This window comes from Gopherus flavomarginatus, chromosome 1 (assembly GCF_025201925.1).
Source record: "Gopherus flavomarginatus isolate rGopFla2 chromosome 1, rGopFla2.mat.asm, whole genome shotgun sequence".
NCBI lineage: Eukaryota > Metazoa > Chordata > Testudines > Testudinidae > Gopherus > Gopherus flavomarginatus.
Window position 1 is genome coordinate 271,621,361 of NC_066617.1, and position 15,018 is coordinate 271,636,378.

At 43.6% G+C, this 15,018-nt stretch overlaps 1 protein-coding gene across 3 annotated transcripts in view; it reads left to right on the plus strand.

Moving 5' to 3' along the window:
• STK24 (serine/threonine kinase 24) overlaps positions 1 to 15,018 on the plus strand; it is a 127,083-nt gene that overhangs the window by 10,614 nt on the left and 101,451 nt on the right. For 2 of the 3 annotated variants that reach the window (XM_050949817.1, XM_050949834.1), the window contains exon 2: positions 14,131 to 14,361. The exons of the other annotated variant lie outside the window; for it this stretch is intronic. In XM_050949817.1, coding sequence (XP_050805774.1) covers positions 14,131 to 14,361 — 231 coding nt within the window. The remainder of the gene's footprint in view (positions 1 to 14,130; positions 14,362 to 15,018) is intronic. 3 annotated transcript variants of the gene reach the window in all.

Sequence of the window (15,018 nt, forward strand, 5' to 3'; positions counted from 1 at the left end):
CACCTGGAAGCTGTTAGTAAGCTGCCCTCCATGGATCACTCTACAGTGTATACCGTCATATGAGTTCTTGATCAGGTTGACCACATTTGCTGGGATGCCGTAGTGCCAAAGGAGCTTCCAAAGGGTCTCTTGATCCATGCTGTCGAACGCTTTCTCATAGTCAACAAAATTGATGTACAACGAGGAGTTCCACTCTATAGACTGCTCGACTATGATGCGAAGCGTTGCTATCTGGTCTGTGCATTATCTGTTCTGCCGGAAACCTGCCTGTTCATCTTGTAGCTGTGGATCGACGGCATCCTTCATTCTCTCTAAGAGGAATCGGTTGAAGACCTTTCCTGGCACTGACAGGAGTGTGATTCCTCTATAATTAGCACAGTTGCTAAGGTCTCCTTTCTTGGGGATTTTGATGAGATATCCCTTTTTCCAGTCTACCGGAATCACTTCTTCTTCCCATATCTTCTCAAAGAGGGGGTACAGCATTTCCACTGATGCATCCAGGTCTGCTTTCAGGGCCTCTGCTGGGATGTCATCAGGTCCAGCCGCCTTCCTATTCTTCATCATGGTGATGGCTTTTCTGATCTCGTCTCTGGTTGGTTTATCACAATTAATTGGGAGGTCCTCGTTAGCTGAATTGATATCTGGTGGATTTGGTGGTGCTGGTCTATTCAGGAGTTCCTCAAAGTGCTCTGCCCATCTGTTTATCTGTTGTTCTATTCCTGTTATAGACTTTCCCTGCTTATCTTTAATGGGACGTTCTGGCTTGCTGAACTTTCCAGACAGTCGCTTGGTAGTATCATACAGCTGTTTCATATTACCGCTGTATGCTGCCTGCTCCACTTCTGCTGCCAGTTCATCCACATACTCTCTCTTGTCCTTCCTGATATTCCTCTTCACTGCTCTGTGGGCTTCAGCATACTGTTTTTGAGCTTTGGCCTTTGCTGCTCTAGTCCTGCTGTTGTTGACTGCTACCGCCTTCTTTCTGTCTTCTATCTTGATCAGGGTCTCTGCTGTGATCCACTCTTTCTGCTGGTGTTTCTTAATCCCAAGCACTTCCTGGCATACTGACCTAAGTGTCTCTCTCACTTTCTGCCATCTGTTTAGTACACTGTCTTCCTCTTCCTCAGACCAATCCTGTAATACTGAAAACTTATTCTTCAGCCTCAATCCAAAATCTTCCTTGGTCTTATGGTCCTTCAGAAGGATGACGTTGTACTTCACTCTTCTGTCTGACGTGTCTATTCAGTTCTTTTTCAGCTTCAGCTTCAATCTGGCCACCACTAAGTGATGGTCGGACGCCACGTCTGCTCCTCTTCTAACTCTAATGTCCTGGAAAGATCTTCTAAACTTCTTGCTAATGCAGACATGATCGATCTGATTTTCTGTCGTGCCTGCTAGTGATACCTTGGTACTCTTGTGGATCCGCTTGTGAGGAAAGATGGTGCCTCCTATGACCAGGTTGTTAAGTGCACACAAATCTCTCTCCATTCTCACTCATCTCTCCCAGAGCGTGGATCTCCATGACTTGTTCGTATCCTGTGTTGTCAGGTCCAATTTTGGCATTAAAGTCTCCCATAAGGATGATGATGTCTTTGTCTGGGAGAATCTCTAATATTTTCTGGAGTCTGTGGTAAAAATAATCTTTGTCCTCCTCTTCAATGTCATTAATTGGAACATAGCACTGAACAACATTCATCTTAATCCTCTTCATTTTAGTTCTGAAGGATGCCGTGATGATCCTGGGACCATGTGCCTTCCAACCAATCAGTGCTCTCTGTGCCTGCTTGAACAACATGAGGCCTACTCCCTGTGTGTGGGGTGCGTCGCTCTCTTCATGTCTTGAATACAGCAACAACTCTCCTGTGAACAGTCGTCTCTGCCCCGCTTGCGTCCATCTTGTCTCGCTAATGCCTAATAGGGTCAGGTTGTTGCTCCTTATCTCTGCTGCAACCTTCGCCGTCTTTCCTGACTCGTACATGGTCCTCGCGTTCCATGTGCCTATGGTAATCCTCCTGGTTGCAAGAAGCGTAATCGGCTTAGTGGCTTCCTCACGGCTTTTACCACCCTGAGTCATGCATCTTCGAATTGAAGACCCTTCTTTTCCCAGGGTAAAAGTCTCTGTTGTCTCTATTGTTGCCATTTCTGTAGCAGGTTGATTTTTTTACGGGGTGGAGTTGCTAGCCCCACGCCCAGCCCTCCTCCTTTATCCTGACTTGGGACAGGCAGATGGCCCCAAAGGACCTCTCTGGTGGAGTTAATAAACAGCCACATGCTTTGAAATTTCAATCTGTCACGTTTTGATTTTCCTCTCTCAATCAAATACTTACTCGAACCTGCACTGGTCTTGGACATGGCGTCACGAATAGGATTGAGTGAGGAAAATTGTTCCCTGCCACTTGTGCACTTTTAACTGTCTGTAGCGAACCAAGGTCACTGACAAACCCCCCGATGATGAGTTTAATCATTTTCAATATCATGTTTTACTCGATCGGGGCACTCTGAGGCAATTAATTGGAATTGCATTATTGGAACCGGCTACTCAAGCCAGACCTATACTGCTAGCCTATCCATCGGTGCCGCAGGTTGTCTTTTAACGTGCCACATGGGCCTTCAGCTAACCCCCACGGAGGCCAGTTATCAGCCGACATGTATCAAGTCGGGGGAAGCTGATGCTGGGACTGATCCGGCTCATTTGTGGAAAGATGCTCGAAAAACTTTAAAAGCGGCCGGGGGCACCTGTCCGCCTACCATTAACCCCCCGAGACTCCCAAGCGGGGGCTCCGCGCATGAACTAGTAATTCAGCTCATTCAGGAGTTAGAGGATGGGAAGGTATCTAAAAAGCTTCGTCCTGACCAGTATAAATCAGAAGCTGTTGCCAGCGCCTATCACAAAATCCCAGGCCTGGCCCTAGATAAATTGACTATTGCCATGGGGGCTCTAACTTCCACCGCTCGAGAGATGAACGATACCCCCAAGGCTTCCGGTGCGACCCAGTCATCGTCTGAAACCCACTTCCTCCCTCCCTGCCAGGTCTTAAAATCCCCGAATCCTCTCCTCCACCATACCCGTCAGCTCCCGGTTTATACCCGGCTCTACCACCCCCAACCCCCGACATAAACCCAGGGAAGTCAGCTCCCAGCTTTACCACCGCCAACCCCCGAAGTGATAGCTCCCAGTTCCGTTGAGGCCACGCCAGTGCAGCTAACATGCACTAAAGTGGACCCAACCAGAACACAAAATGTCACCTATGAATGGCATACCCGCAGCAAAGCGGAGATGAAGGAGTTTATTAGTGACACCGGCCGGGAACCAGGCGAGCCGGTGTTCGCTTGGTTAGGGCGGCTTATCTTGGAATTCGGCCAGGAGCTAGTCGATCAGGAGGAGGCTACCCTACTCTCTCAAAGTGCCTCCTGCTCTAGAGGGACTGCCCGTGGAGTACTTCTTGCCACCCCAAGCATTCCAGCTCCCCCTCGGAAGGCATGTGCCTAAGTGCCTGTGTGGGTCTAGCCTACTGGCATATTGTGCAGTGCAATCCAGACTAGCATGGGGTTGTGTCACTGCCTGCCCTGAAATCATGGGTGCTGTAGCTCTCAACCAGGGCTGCTCACAAACAGCCTAAGAGCATGCAGGTCACACCCTGAGTGTCTCTGTTTAGCAGCAGCCCTGGTTCAGCAACTCTGACTCCAGAATCCTGTCAGCAGTACTTCAATCACACTCTGGCCTTCACCAGTCTTGGTTATTACTTGCAGGATGACTCCAACACACTCAGAGTCCTGAATTTTCCCCAGAGCATGTTCTGCACTGTCTAGCCCTTTCCTGGACAGTTCAGACATTAAAGATCCTTTGCCCCTGTGAAGGGTCAATATTCAACAGTTTGTTACTTTAACTAGAGTTATCAAACAATTCAATTTAAATGCTACACTGGATTAGTTAAGATTAAAAATAAAACAAGTTTGTTTAACTGCAAAGAGAGATTTTAATTGAACACAAATTAGGAATGTAAAATAATAAACAGTTAACCAGTAAGTATTAATCTTACCATTAAACCTCCCTCGTTCACCCACCTCCTTCAGGGTGATGATCAGCTAGTAGAAGTCCTTGTTGGGGGTCAGGGCCTGTGCGTCGGTTTCAAAGAGGTTCTCCTGCAGCAGAGATGCCGTTTTGGGATGCTGGCAAGAGGTGACTATGGCAACCAGGAAGAGACGGGCCTCATGAGAGGTCACTGGGAGCCCAGCCTCCTTTTAAAGGGGCTGGGTTGATATTAACACTTTAGTCTAGTGGGGTCTTTGCCTCAGTGCGAGGAGGGGAAATACTTGCATGGACCCAGGGACGATTATGCTGGCGGAAGGATACTACTTGCTAGGCCAAGAAATGCCTGTCAGTTCAGGGAAGCAGGATGAGAAAACCACTGGGCCGGGGGCTTCGTGGGGGGTGACTAGCCAGGCAGGGGGAGTGCGTTTAGGCCGAGGAGGGAAGGGCAGGAGGTGTAGGCCTAAAATAGTAAAGTAGTCCTTGGCTACTCCTGTACCACTGGAAGGGGTTTGGCTGCAGGGGCGGAAGGTGCGCTGGTTGGTGCTGCAGTTTCAGCTGATAATTGAAAGGAAGGGAAGCTGCTGCTGGGGTGGCACAGAGCAACTGTGGAGACCGCATTGGGACAAATTAGGTGCCTAGGGCACCTCTCCCTGTTCCAGGGTACTGAGGATGTGAGGAGGGTGCTGGGCCCCCTCAATTGCCTAGGCTCTCCTGGGTAGGCCTATTGTGTCACCCCTGGTATGAGTTCAGCTGCCCTTTCCCATATGTCTGAGGCAAGGGAGGAGGGTGCTATCCTGAGCATTTTGAGGCCCGAATCGGTTAACCAATATAATTTTAATAGTTTAAATGGGTACTCTTTAAAATGATATTTACATCCTTAGTACAAGTATAAGGTATTAAAGTCAGAAATGGTTACAAAGGAAATAAAAATAAAATGCTTTTTAGTAGCTAAAACTTAACAAGCTCGACTTTGGTTCAAGGTAAAATTCACAGCAACATTGGTACCAAATTCTCAGGTCAGGGTCTCCCTCCTAAGTCAAAAGTCTGGTTCCTTTGTCTTAGGAGAGAGAGAGAGATAGCTTGAGGTGTTTTTGCCCCTCACTTCTGTAGTCCAGTCACCCTTTGAAATGCATTTTCCTGACGGTTACGCCTATATAAAGTTCATTCCTGTTGTAAGGATAGAGACATGGAGTCTTGTGATGAAAGAGGTTCCATGCTGTTCTTTGCTAAAATACAGATTGGTCTGGCTTAAAAACTAGCTGCGTGTGACCTCCAGAAGAAGAAAGAGGAGCATCCATGTACCAGCAATGCAGATACAGGTGAGCAACCGTTTTCATATTCTCTCCACAAGTACTAATTCGAAGACTGGACTAGATCAGTGGTTCTCAAACTAGGGCCACTGCTTGTTCAGGGAAAGCCCCTGGTGGGCCGGGCCGGTTAGTTTACCTGCCACGTCCGCAGGTTCGGCTGATCGCAGCTCCCAGTTGCCGCGGTTCACCACTCCAGGCTAATGAGAGCTTCAGGAAGCATCGTGGGCCAAGGGGTGTACTGGCTGCCACTTCCTGCCACCCCCATTAGCCTGGAGTGGCGAGCCTCAGCCACTGGGAGCTGTGATCGGCTGAACCTGCGGACGCAGCAGGTAAACAAACCGGCCCGGCCTGCCAGGGGCTTTCCCTGAATGAGTGGCGGCCCTAGTTTGAGAACCACTGGGCTAGATGATACATCTGAGGGAAGGGAGAAGCAGAAGGAGACTCCATTGATTGGAAGGCATGAGATGCACTGTCCTAGTGACCACCACTCCCAAGAGAAGGAGGCGGGTTGGGAAAACCGAGAAGTCTGTTGCTTGCCAGGAGCTAGGATTCACGATGTGACGGAGAGACTGCCAAGACTTATCAAGCCCTTGGATCGCTACCCCTTCCTGCTTCTCCACGTGGGCACTAATGATATTGCCAAGAATGATCTTAAGCGGATCACTGCAGACTACATGGCTCTGGGAAGAAATATAAAGGAGTTTAATGTGCAAGTATTGTACTCATCCATCCTCCTTGAGGCAGGAAAAGGCCTGGGTAGAGACAGTCGAATTGTGGAAGTCAACGAATGGTTACGCAGGTGGTGTCAGAGAGAAGGCTTTGGATTCTTTGACAATAGGATGGTGTTCCAAGAAGGAGGATTGCTAGGCAGAGACGGGCTCCACCTAATGAAGAGCGGGAAGAGCATCTTTGCAAGCTGGCTGACTGACGTAGTGAGGAGGGCTTTAAACTAGGTTCACTGGGCAAAGGAGACCAAAGCCCTGAGGTAAGTGGGGAAGTGGGATACCAGGAGGAAGCATGCGCAGGAGAGCGTAAGAGAGGATGACTCCTGCCTCATACTGAGAGAGCAGGATGATCAGCGAATTATCTTAAGTGCCTATACACAAATGCAAGAAGCCTGGGAAACAAGCAGGGAGAACTGGAAGTCCTGGCACAGTCAAGGAATTATGAAGTACTTGGAATACAGAGACTTGGTGGGATAACTCACATGACCGGGGTACTGTCATGGATGTATATAAACTGTTCAGGAAGGACAGGCAGGGCAGAAAAGTTGGAGAGGTTGCATTGTATGCAAGAGAGCAGTATGACTGCTCAGAGCTCTGGTATGAAACTGCAGAAAAACCTGAGAGTCTCAGGATTAAGTTTAGAAGTGTGAGCAACAAGGGTGATGTCATGGTGGGAATCTGCTACAGACCACCAGACCGGAGGGATGAGGTGGACGAGGCTTTCTTCCGGCAACTAACAGAATTTACTAGAGCGCAGGCCCTAGTTCTCATGGGAGACTTCAGTCACCCTGATATCTGCTGGGAGAGCAGTGCACAGACAATCCAGGAAGTTTTTGAAAAGTGTAGGGGACAATTTCCTAGTGCAAGTGCTGGAGGAACCAACTTGTGAGCATCAGGTCAAGAAGAGCTCTGCCCCTAACAGGGAAGAATTACTAGGGGAAGCAAAAGTGGATTGGAACCTGGGATGCAGTGACCATGAGATGGTCGAGTTCAGGATCTTGACACAAGGAAGAAAGGAGAGCAGCAGAATACGAATCCTGGACTTCAGAAAAGCAGACTTTGACTCCCTCAGGGAACTGATGGGAGGATCTCCTGGGAGAATAACATGATGGAGAAAGGAGTCCAGGAGACCTGGCTCTATTATAAAGAATCCTTATTTAAGTTGCAGGAACAAACCATCCCGATGTGTAGAAAGAATATTAAATATGACAGGCGACCAGCTTGGCTTAACAGTGAAATCCTTGCTGATCTTAAACACAAAAAAGAAGCTTACAAGAATTGGAAGATTGGACAGATGATCAGGGAGGAGTATAAAAATATTGCTCAGGCATGCAGGAGTGAAATCAGGAAGGCAAAATTGGAGTTGCAGCTAGCAAGGGATGTTAAGAAGAGTTTCTAGAGGTATGTTGTCAATAACCTAGTCCCAGATTTGGACCTTAGCGTCCAAAATATGGGGGTTAGCATGAAAACCTCCAAGCTTAGTTACTAGCTTGGACCTGGTACTGCTGCCACCACCCAAAAAATTAGAGTGTTTTGGGGCACTCTGGTCCCCCCGAAACCCTTCCCTGGGGACCCTAAGACCCAAATCCCTTGAGTCTCACAACAAAGGGAAATAAATCTTTTCCCTTCCCCCCTCCAGGTGCTCCTGGAGAGATACACAGAAGCAACCTCCGTGAATCTAAGCAGAGGGAGTCCACCCTCTATAATTCCAGTCCTGGAAACAAAAGCACTTCTCTCTTCACCCAGAGGGAATGCAAAGTCAGGCTAGTAAATCTAACACACACAGATCTCCCCTTGACTTCTTCCTCCCACCAATTCCCTGGTGAGCTGCAGACTCAATTCCCTGGAGTTCCTCACTAAAGAAAAACTCCAACAGGTCTTAAAAGAAAGCTTTATATAAAAAAGAAAGAAAAATACATACAAATGGTCTCTCTGTATTAAGGTGACAAATACAGGGTCAATTGCTTAAAAGAAACATGAATAAACAGCCTTATTCAAAAAGAATACAATTCAAAGCACTCCAGCAACTATAGACATGTAAATACAAAGAAAACAATAGAAACCTTACTGTCTTACTATATTTGTACTCACAACTTGGAAACAGAAGATTAGAAAGCAGGAAACAGAAATCACTTCTCATCCGAGAGAGCATACAGGCAGAAGACAAAGAACTCAGACACAAACTTCCCTCCACCCAGAGTTGAAAAAATCCTGTTTCCTGATTGGTCCTCTGGTCAGGTGCTTCAGGTGAAAGAGACATTAACCCTTAGCTATCTGTTTATGACATATGTTAGCCACAAGAAGAAAGTCAGGGAAAGTTTGGGCCCCTTACTGAATGGGGGAGGCAATCTAGTGACAGAGGATGTGGAAAAAGCTAATGTACTCAATGCTTTTTTCACCTCTGTCTTCACAAATAAGATCAGCTCCTAGATTACTGCACTAAGTAGCACAGTATAGGGAGGAGGTGACCAGCCCTCTGTCGAGAAAGAAGTGGTTCAGGACTGTTTAGAAAAGCTGGACGAGCACACGTCCATGATGCCGGACGCACTGCATCTGAGGGTGCTAAACGAGTTGATGGATGTGATTGCAGAGCCATTGGCCTTTATCTTTGAAAACTCGTGGTGATCGGGGTAGGTCCTCACTGGAAGAAGGCTAATGTAGTGCCCATCTTTAAAAAAGGGAAGAAAGAGGATCCAGGGAACTACAGGCCAGTCAACCTCACCTCAGTCCCTGGAAAAATCATGGCGCAGGTCCTCAAGGAATCAATTTTGAAGCACTTAGAGGAGAGGAAAGTGATCAGGAACAGTCAGCATGGATTCACCAAATCATGCCCGACTAACCTAGTTGCCTTCTATGATGAGATAACTGGCTCTGTGGATGAGGGGAAAGCAGGGGACATGTTGTTCCTTGACTTTAGCAAAGCTTTTGATATGGTCTCCCACTTTATTTTTGCTGGCAAGTTAAAGAGGTATGGGCTGGATGAATGGATTATAAGGTGGCTAGAAAGCTGGCTAGATCGTCAGGCTCAACGGGTAGTGATCAATGGCTCCATGTCTAGTTGGCAGCTGATATCAAGTGCGTGCCCCAAAAGTCGGTCCTGGGGCTGGTTTTGTTCAATATCTTTATTAATGATCTGGAAGATGGCATGGATTGCACCCTCAGCAAGTTTGCAGATGACACTAAACTGGGAGGAATGGTAGATATGCTGGAGGGTAGAGATAGGATACAGAGGGACCTGGACAGATTAGAAGATTGGGCCAAAAGAAATCTGATAAAGTTCAACAAGGACAAGTCCAGAGTCCTGGACTTAGGACGGAAGACTCCCATGCACTGCTGCAGACTAGGGACCGAGTGGCTAGGCAGCAGTTCTGCAGAAAAGGACCTAGAGATACAGTGGACGAGAAGCTGGATATGAGTCAACAATGTGCCCTTGTTGCCGAGAAGGCTAACGGCATTATGGGCTATATAAGTAGGAACATTGCCTGCAGATAGAGGAACGTGATTATTCCCCTCTATTCGATATTGATGAGGCCTCATCTGGAGTACTGTGTCCACTTTTGGGCCCCACACTACAAGAAGGATGTGGAAAAGTTGGAAAGAGTCCAGCGGAGGGCAACAAAAATGATTAGGGGGTTGGAGCACATGACTTATGAGGAGAGGCTGAGGGAACAGGGATTGTTTAGTCTGCAGAAGAGAAGAATGAGGGGGGATTTGGTAGCTGCTTTCAACTGCTTGAGAGGGGGTTCCAAAGAGGATAGATCTAGACTATTCTCAGTGGTAGCAGATGATAGAACAAGGAATAATGGTCTCAAGTTGCAGCGGGGACAGAGGTGTCTGTTTGGATATTAGGAAAAACTTTTTCACTAGGAGGATGGTAAAGCACTGGAATGGGTTACCTAGGGAGGTGGTGGAATCTCCTTCCTTAGAGGTTTTTAAGGTCAGGTTTGAGAAAGCCCTGGCTGGGATGATTAGTTGGGGGTTGGACTAGATATAATTGTGTGTGCATGTGTATGTATGTATTCATCTGTATCTATATAAATATCGACAGTGTCTGTAATAGATATTGTTGATATCCCACACTGTTCTCTGCTGCATTTTAGTTTAGTAGTTTTTCTTTAGTCTGTCTTCTTAAAGGTCTGCCACAAAAATATAGTGCAAATTGAACAGGTCTTTCAGAAGTAACATTGTCTCAGTTTTTGTTTAACTAGTTTGGATTGGCTTTCTTCATGAAAATCCAGTTGAACTGAGGCATGGTTTTTGAAGAATCAATAGTATATTTCTTAATTGAATAGTAATTGTCTAAGTTTGTGTGGAAGACGGAAAATGGGGAAGACGGGGTGTGTGTATGTGTTAGGAGAACTGTAGTGAATAAAAATGATTTTCTTTTTTCTTTTTAGAAATTATAAATTTCTGAATTAAATAATTGGAGCTCAGTTTTACACCTGGTGAAATAATATTTAACTCCTTGGCACAGGCTAAATGCATCTTCATTGAGCAAATATTTTGCTAATACAATCCTTAAAATGCAGCAGTCACTGCTATCATTAGGTGAACTGTGTTCACCAGGAAACATCCCAAGAGTGTAGTTACCCCAATTACGGTGAATTTACAGTACTGTGAGTGAAAGGTGCATCCCTTTTGTTGTAAAAATTTCCAACAATTAATCTGGAATTCACAAGGTTAATGTCTTATTTTCCATAGAACGTATTTAATGGAGTATTTAGCTGTCATCTTAAAACTAGTAGTTGTATAACACTCCCATTCACCTTGAAAATCTTATAAGATCATAGAAAATCAGGGTTGGAAGGGACCTCAAGAGGTCATATAGTCCAACTCTGTGCTCAAAGCAGGACCAACCCCAGCTAAATCATCCCAGCCCAGGGCTTTGTCAAGCCTGACCTTAAAAACCTCTAAGGAAGGAGATTCCACCACCACCACCCTAGTTAACCCATTCCAGTGCTAGTTGGTCAGTTTAATTTTTTTTTTATTTTTGAAGAGATGGCAGCCCTAGATAATAGATCCAAATATTAAAATGTCGTTTGTAGTTAACAATCTGCTTTTAAAAAAATTATAGTAAGACTAGATGCAGCTGAGTGGAGTTGACCACAGTTTATTCTCTGCATCCTGCTTCTGTCTTAAATTTAAGTTTCCCACCTGCTGCAGGAAATAACTTCTTCCTGCACATAATTGAAAGCAAAACTGTTGCGGACTGTAGGGGGGAGAGAGATTTTTGTAGAGCAATGTTTTGTGGCGTTTCTTTCCTGGAACTAATTGTTGCTGATGCTTTTGAAACTATTACTTCAAAGCAAAGAGAAACGATATATTGAATTTGAAGGCTTGAGGCTTTTTATGACAGATTTACATGAACTGGTTTCATGTTGTGTCTAAATGTGTCTCCGTGCTGCTGCCAAGAAAATATGTGTATATGCACAGTTTTGTGAGGTTTGTAGTGAAGATCAAAGCTGCTTGTGGAGAGCTGAACTGAAATTCAAGTCAAGGTGAATAGATTGCAGATAGCCTTTGGTGGCGGGTGAACAATAAAATGATGGCTAGAAAAGCTTTGACAGTGCTACTAATGAGTGAAAGGCCTGTGTTTGTACAAAGACTAGAGGTACTCAAGAAAACATGCTTGCTGATTACATTTGACCAGAGTTCATACTTGAAGCCTTGGGTTATTAATAGGGCCCTACCAAATTCATGGTCCATTTTGATCAATTTCACGGTCATAGGATTTTTAAAATAGTAAATGTCATAATTTCGACTATTTAAGTCTGAAATTTTACCATGCTGTAATTGTAGGGTTTCTGACCCAAAAAGGAGTTGTGGGAGGGTCGCAAGGTTATTGTGTGTGTGTGTGTGGGGAGTTGTGATACTGCTTCCCTTACTGCTGTGCAGCTGCTGGTGGGAGCCCAGCTCTGAAGACAGAGCCACCGCCAGCAGCAGTGCTGAAGTAAGGATGGCATGGTATGGTATTGAGCTGGGCCCTCAGTCAGCAACCACCACTCTCCAGCCACCCAGCTCTGAAGGCAGCAGTGCAGAGGTAAGGGTGGCATAGTATTATACTTCTGAAATGTTGCTGGTGCGGCACCGCCTTTTCATCTGGGTGCCTGTCCAACAGCTGCTGCTCTCTGGCCACCCCAGCCTGAAGGCAGTGCAGTAGTAAAGGTGGTAATACTGCACCTCCCCCCTGCCCCCCGATAACATTGTGACCCCCCTGGCAACTCCCTTTTGGGTCAGGACCCCCAATTTGAGTAACTCTGGTCTCCCCTTTGATGTCTGTATAGTATAGGGTAAAAGCACATAAAAGACCAGATTTCACGAGGGGGAAACCAGATTTCATGGTTTGTGATGCATTTTTCATGGCTGTGAATTTGGTAGGGCCCTAGTTATTAGGGAAAAAAATAGACCTGCTGATATGCTTTGAAATGCTTTCATTTCCACATATGCATGACCAAATTGAAAGCATAGTGGATTGATTTAAATTAAAGCGATTTTAAATTACCAATTTTAATAATGATTTAAGTCAGCAAGCAGGAAACCTTGATTTAAATAATCAAATTTTAATAATGTTTTGCATTTGTACTTTTTAGTTACTATCCTAAGATTGATTCTCATTGGTTGATTACCATTAAAACATGTTGCTTTGAAACTAAATATAGTTTTTACACTGAATTTGGTGTTGCTTCCCACTAACCAGGAGGATGCGCTATATCTTCCCCATTTATTTAAACAATTTATGAAGTTTAACTTACATTTATTCAGTTTTTTACTTTTTACTTTATGATGTTCGAAAATGGTGAATGATGCATTTTCTTATTTAACTAGATTAATTGTCTATATTTGATTTGTATCAAATTGCATTTGGATGGAATTCAATTAATATGCACAAAAACACATTTTCAAATTTTCTTTAGTTGAGTAATATTGCTTTATATGTTCTGGATACATAATAAATAAAATAAGTTTATCAAAACATGCTTTGCATTTAAAACTAACTGATTTATTAAATAAAGGAAGCATTATCTATACTGTATTGAACTGATTGATTTTTTTTTTTTCTGGTCAAATTTGTCCTTCAGGATTTTTAGAACTAGTAGGTCTCATCCTCTCACACCTAGTTTTTATTCATATATTGGAGGAGGAAAACAAGCTTTTCAGCTCCCAATAGTTGCTTAATTTTAAATGAACTAGTCATTGAAATGAACTAGTTGAAGAAACTGTATGCATGAAGAAAATTCATGAAGAGGCTATCTCTTGTCAAAAACTTATTTAGTACTTAACAAACTTTTGAGTCTCGGTGCTTAGCCAGTGACACTCACCAGTTCAGTGGTTTGACTTCCTTTAAAACTTTTCAGCAGACATGTATTGTTTAATATTATTTGCTATATTTAATGTAAAGGTCTACAGTTATTATAATCTATTAAAATGCTTAACATAGGTTGTCACTTTCAAATTTTAAAAACTGTATTTAATTTAAAAAAATTCAATTTAAATAAAAGTTTTAATTAAAAAAATGGATTTTTAGCCACCCTATCTGACAGCTTGGATAAGTAGATCATATTAAAAAAGAGGGGCTAATACTTATTAGGCAGTATTGAACTTTTTTGTATAAGCCCTCTTTTCTTCAAAAGAGATGGACTTGACTTTAAGTTAACTAGTATGCTGGTACAGAAAACTAACAAGATTTTGAGTAACCATTTAAATTAGAATTTGGAGGAAGGCTGGCAAGTACTGAGTAGCGCTTGGGTTGCATAAAGAAATCTGCTAAAAAATCAGTAATTCAAAGATACCTTTGTATCCAGTAAAGAATGGAACAGAAATTACATTTGAACTGGAGGAGGGTCAGGTTGAGAGCACAGCGGTAAAATGTGGAAAAATAGGAAAATAAAGGATGCAGAAAAGACAGATAAGTCCGGAGGTGGGAGAGTAGCGTTATACATAAGATTCCATAGGATCTAATGAGTTGTGGAAAGTCACTAGTCCTTGTCTTTGGAAGTGTTTAACGTTTTTGTTTGTAACACTGTAAGTATTGAATATCTTTTTCTTTTTGTAAATTTAACAGACTCTACAAGCAGATCCAGAAGAACTGTTTACAAAACTGGAGAAAATTGGCAAGGGCTCTTTTGGTGAGGTTTTTAAAGGAATTGACAATCAAACTCAGAAAGTGGTTGCTATAAAAATTATTGATTTAGAAGAAGCTGAAGATGAAATAGAGGACATCCAACAAGAAATCACAGTGCTGAGTCAGTGTGACAGTCCTTATGTAACCAAATATTATGGATCTTATTTAAAGGTAAGATGATGCTTGTTTTTGTGTGTTACAGTGAAAGATTTTGTTCGATTGTCAAATTTTTATGGACAAGAACATCAGTAGAATAGCAGAATAGTTTTCAATACAGGGGGAAATATTTTTCCCCTTTAATCCTAAAAACAGAGTGAACTGCTTATAGTTTGTAAAGAGTTTGCTTCAAGACCCATCTTAAGAATAAAATAGTATATGTGTCTGTTTTACCAAAGGCAGGAAGAAATGAAATTTGTGTAAGTACCAGACTCGTCATTGGGGACATTGAATTTATTTAGTTTATTTAGATCAGTCTAAACTTAGAATATTCTCACTTTTAGATTATTGTTCAATGTTAGAATGCATTGAAAATGTAATAAAATTGCATAAAATTATTAGAAACGACCCAGTACCTGCTTTTTATCAAGGTTAATAATTTTGTCAGGCCTTGATTTGTGGTAGTCTGTTTTTAAAAACAGAGATGTTTTTTAGACTTGATCCTGTTTTTGACCTGAATGGCTCAAAAAATTAAGTTGTTAACCTGCGACTTATTTGCAGGAGATATTTAGTTAGCAGACTAGCCTGAAATGAAGGCTGATCTGTTCTGTATGAGTTTTGGTTGGTGTTTCATCTGAAATTACAAGCTTTACTAATCATCTCTTGGCTTTC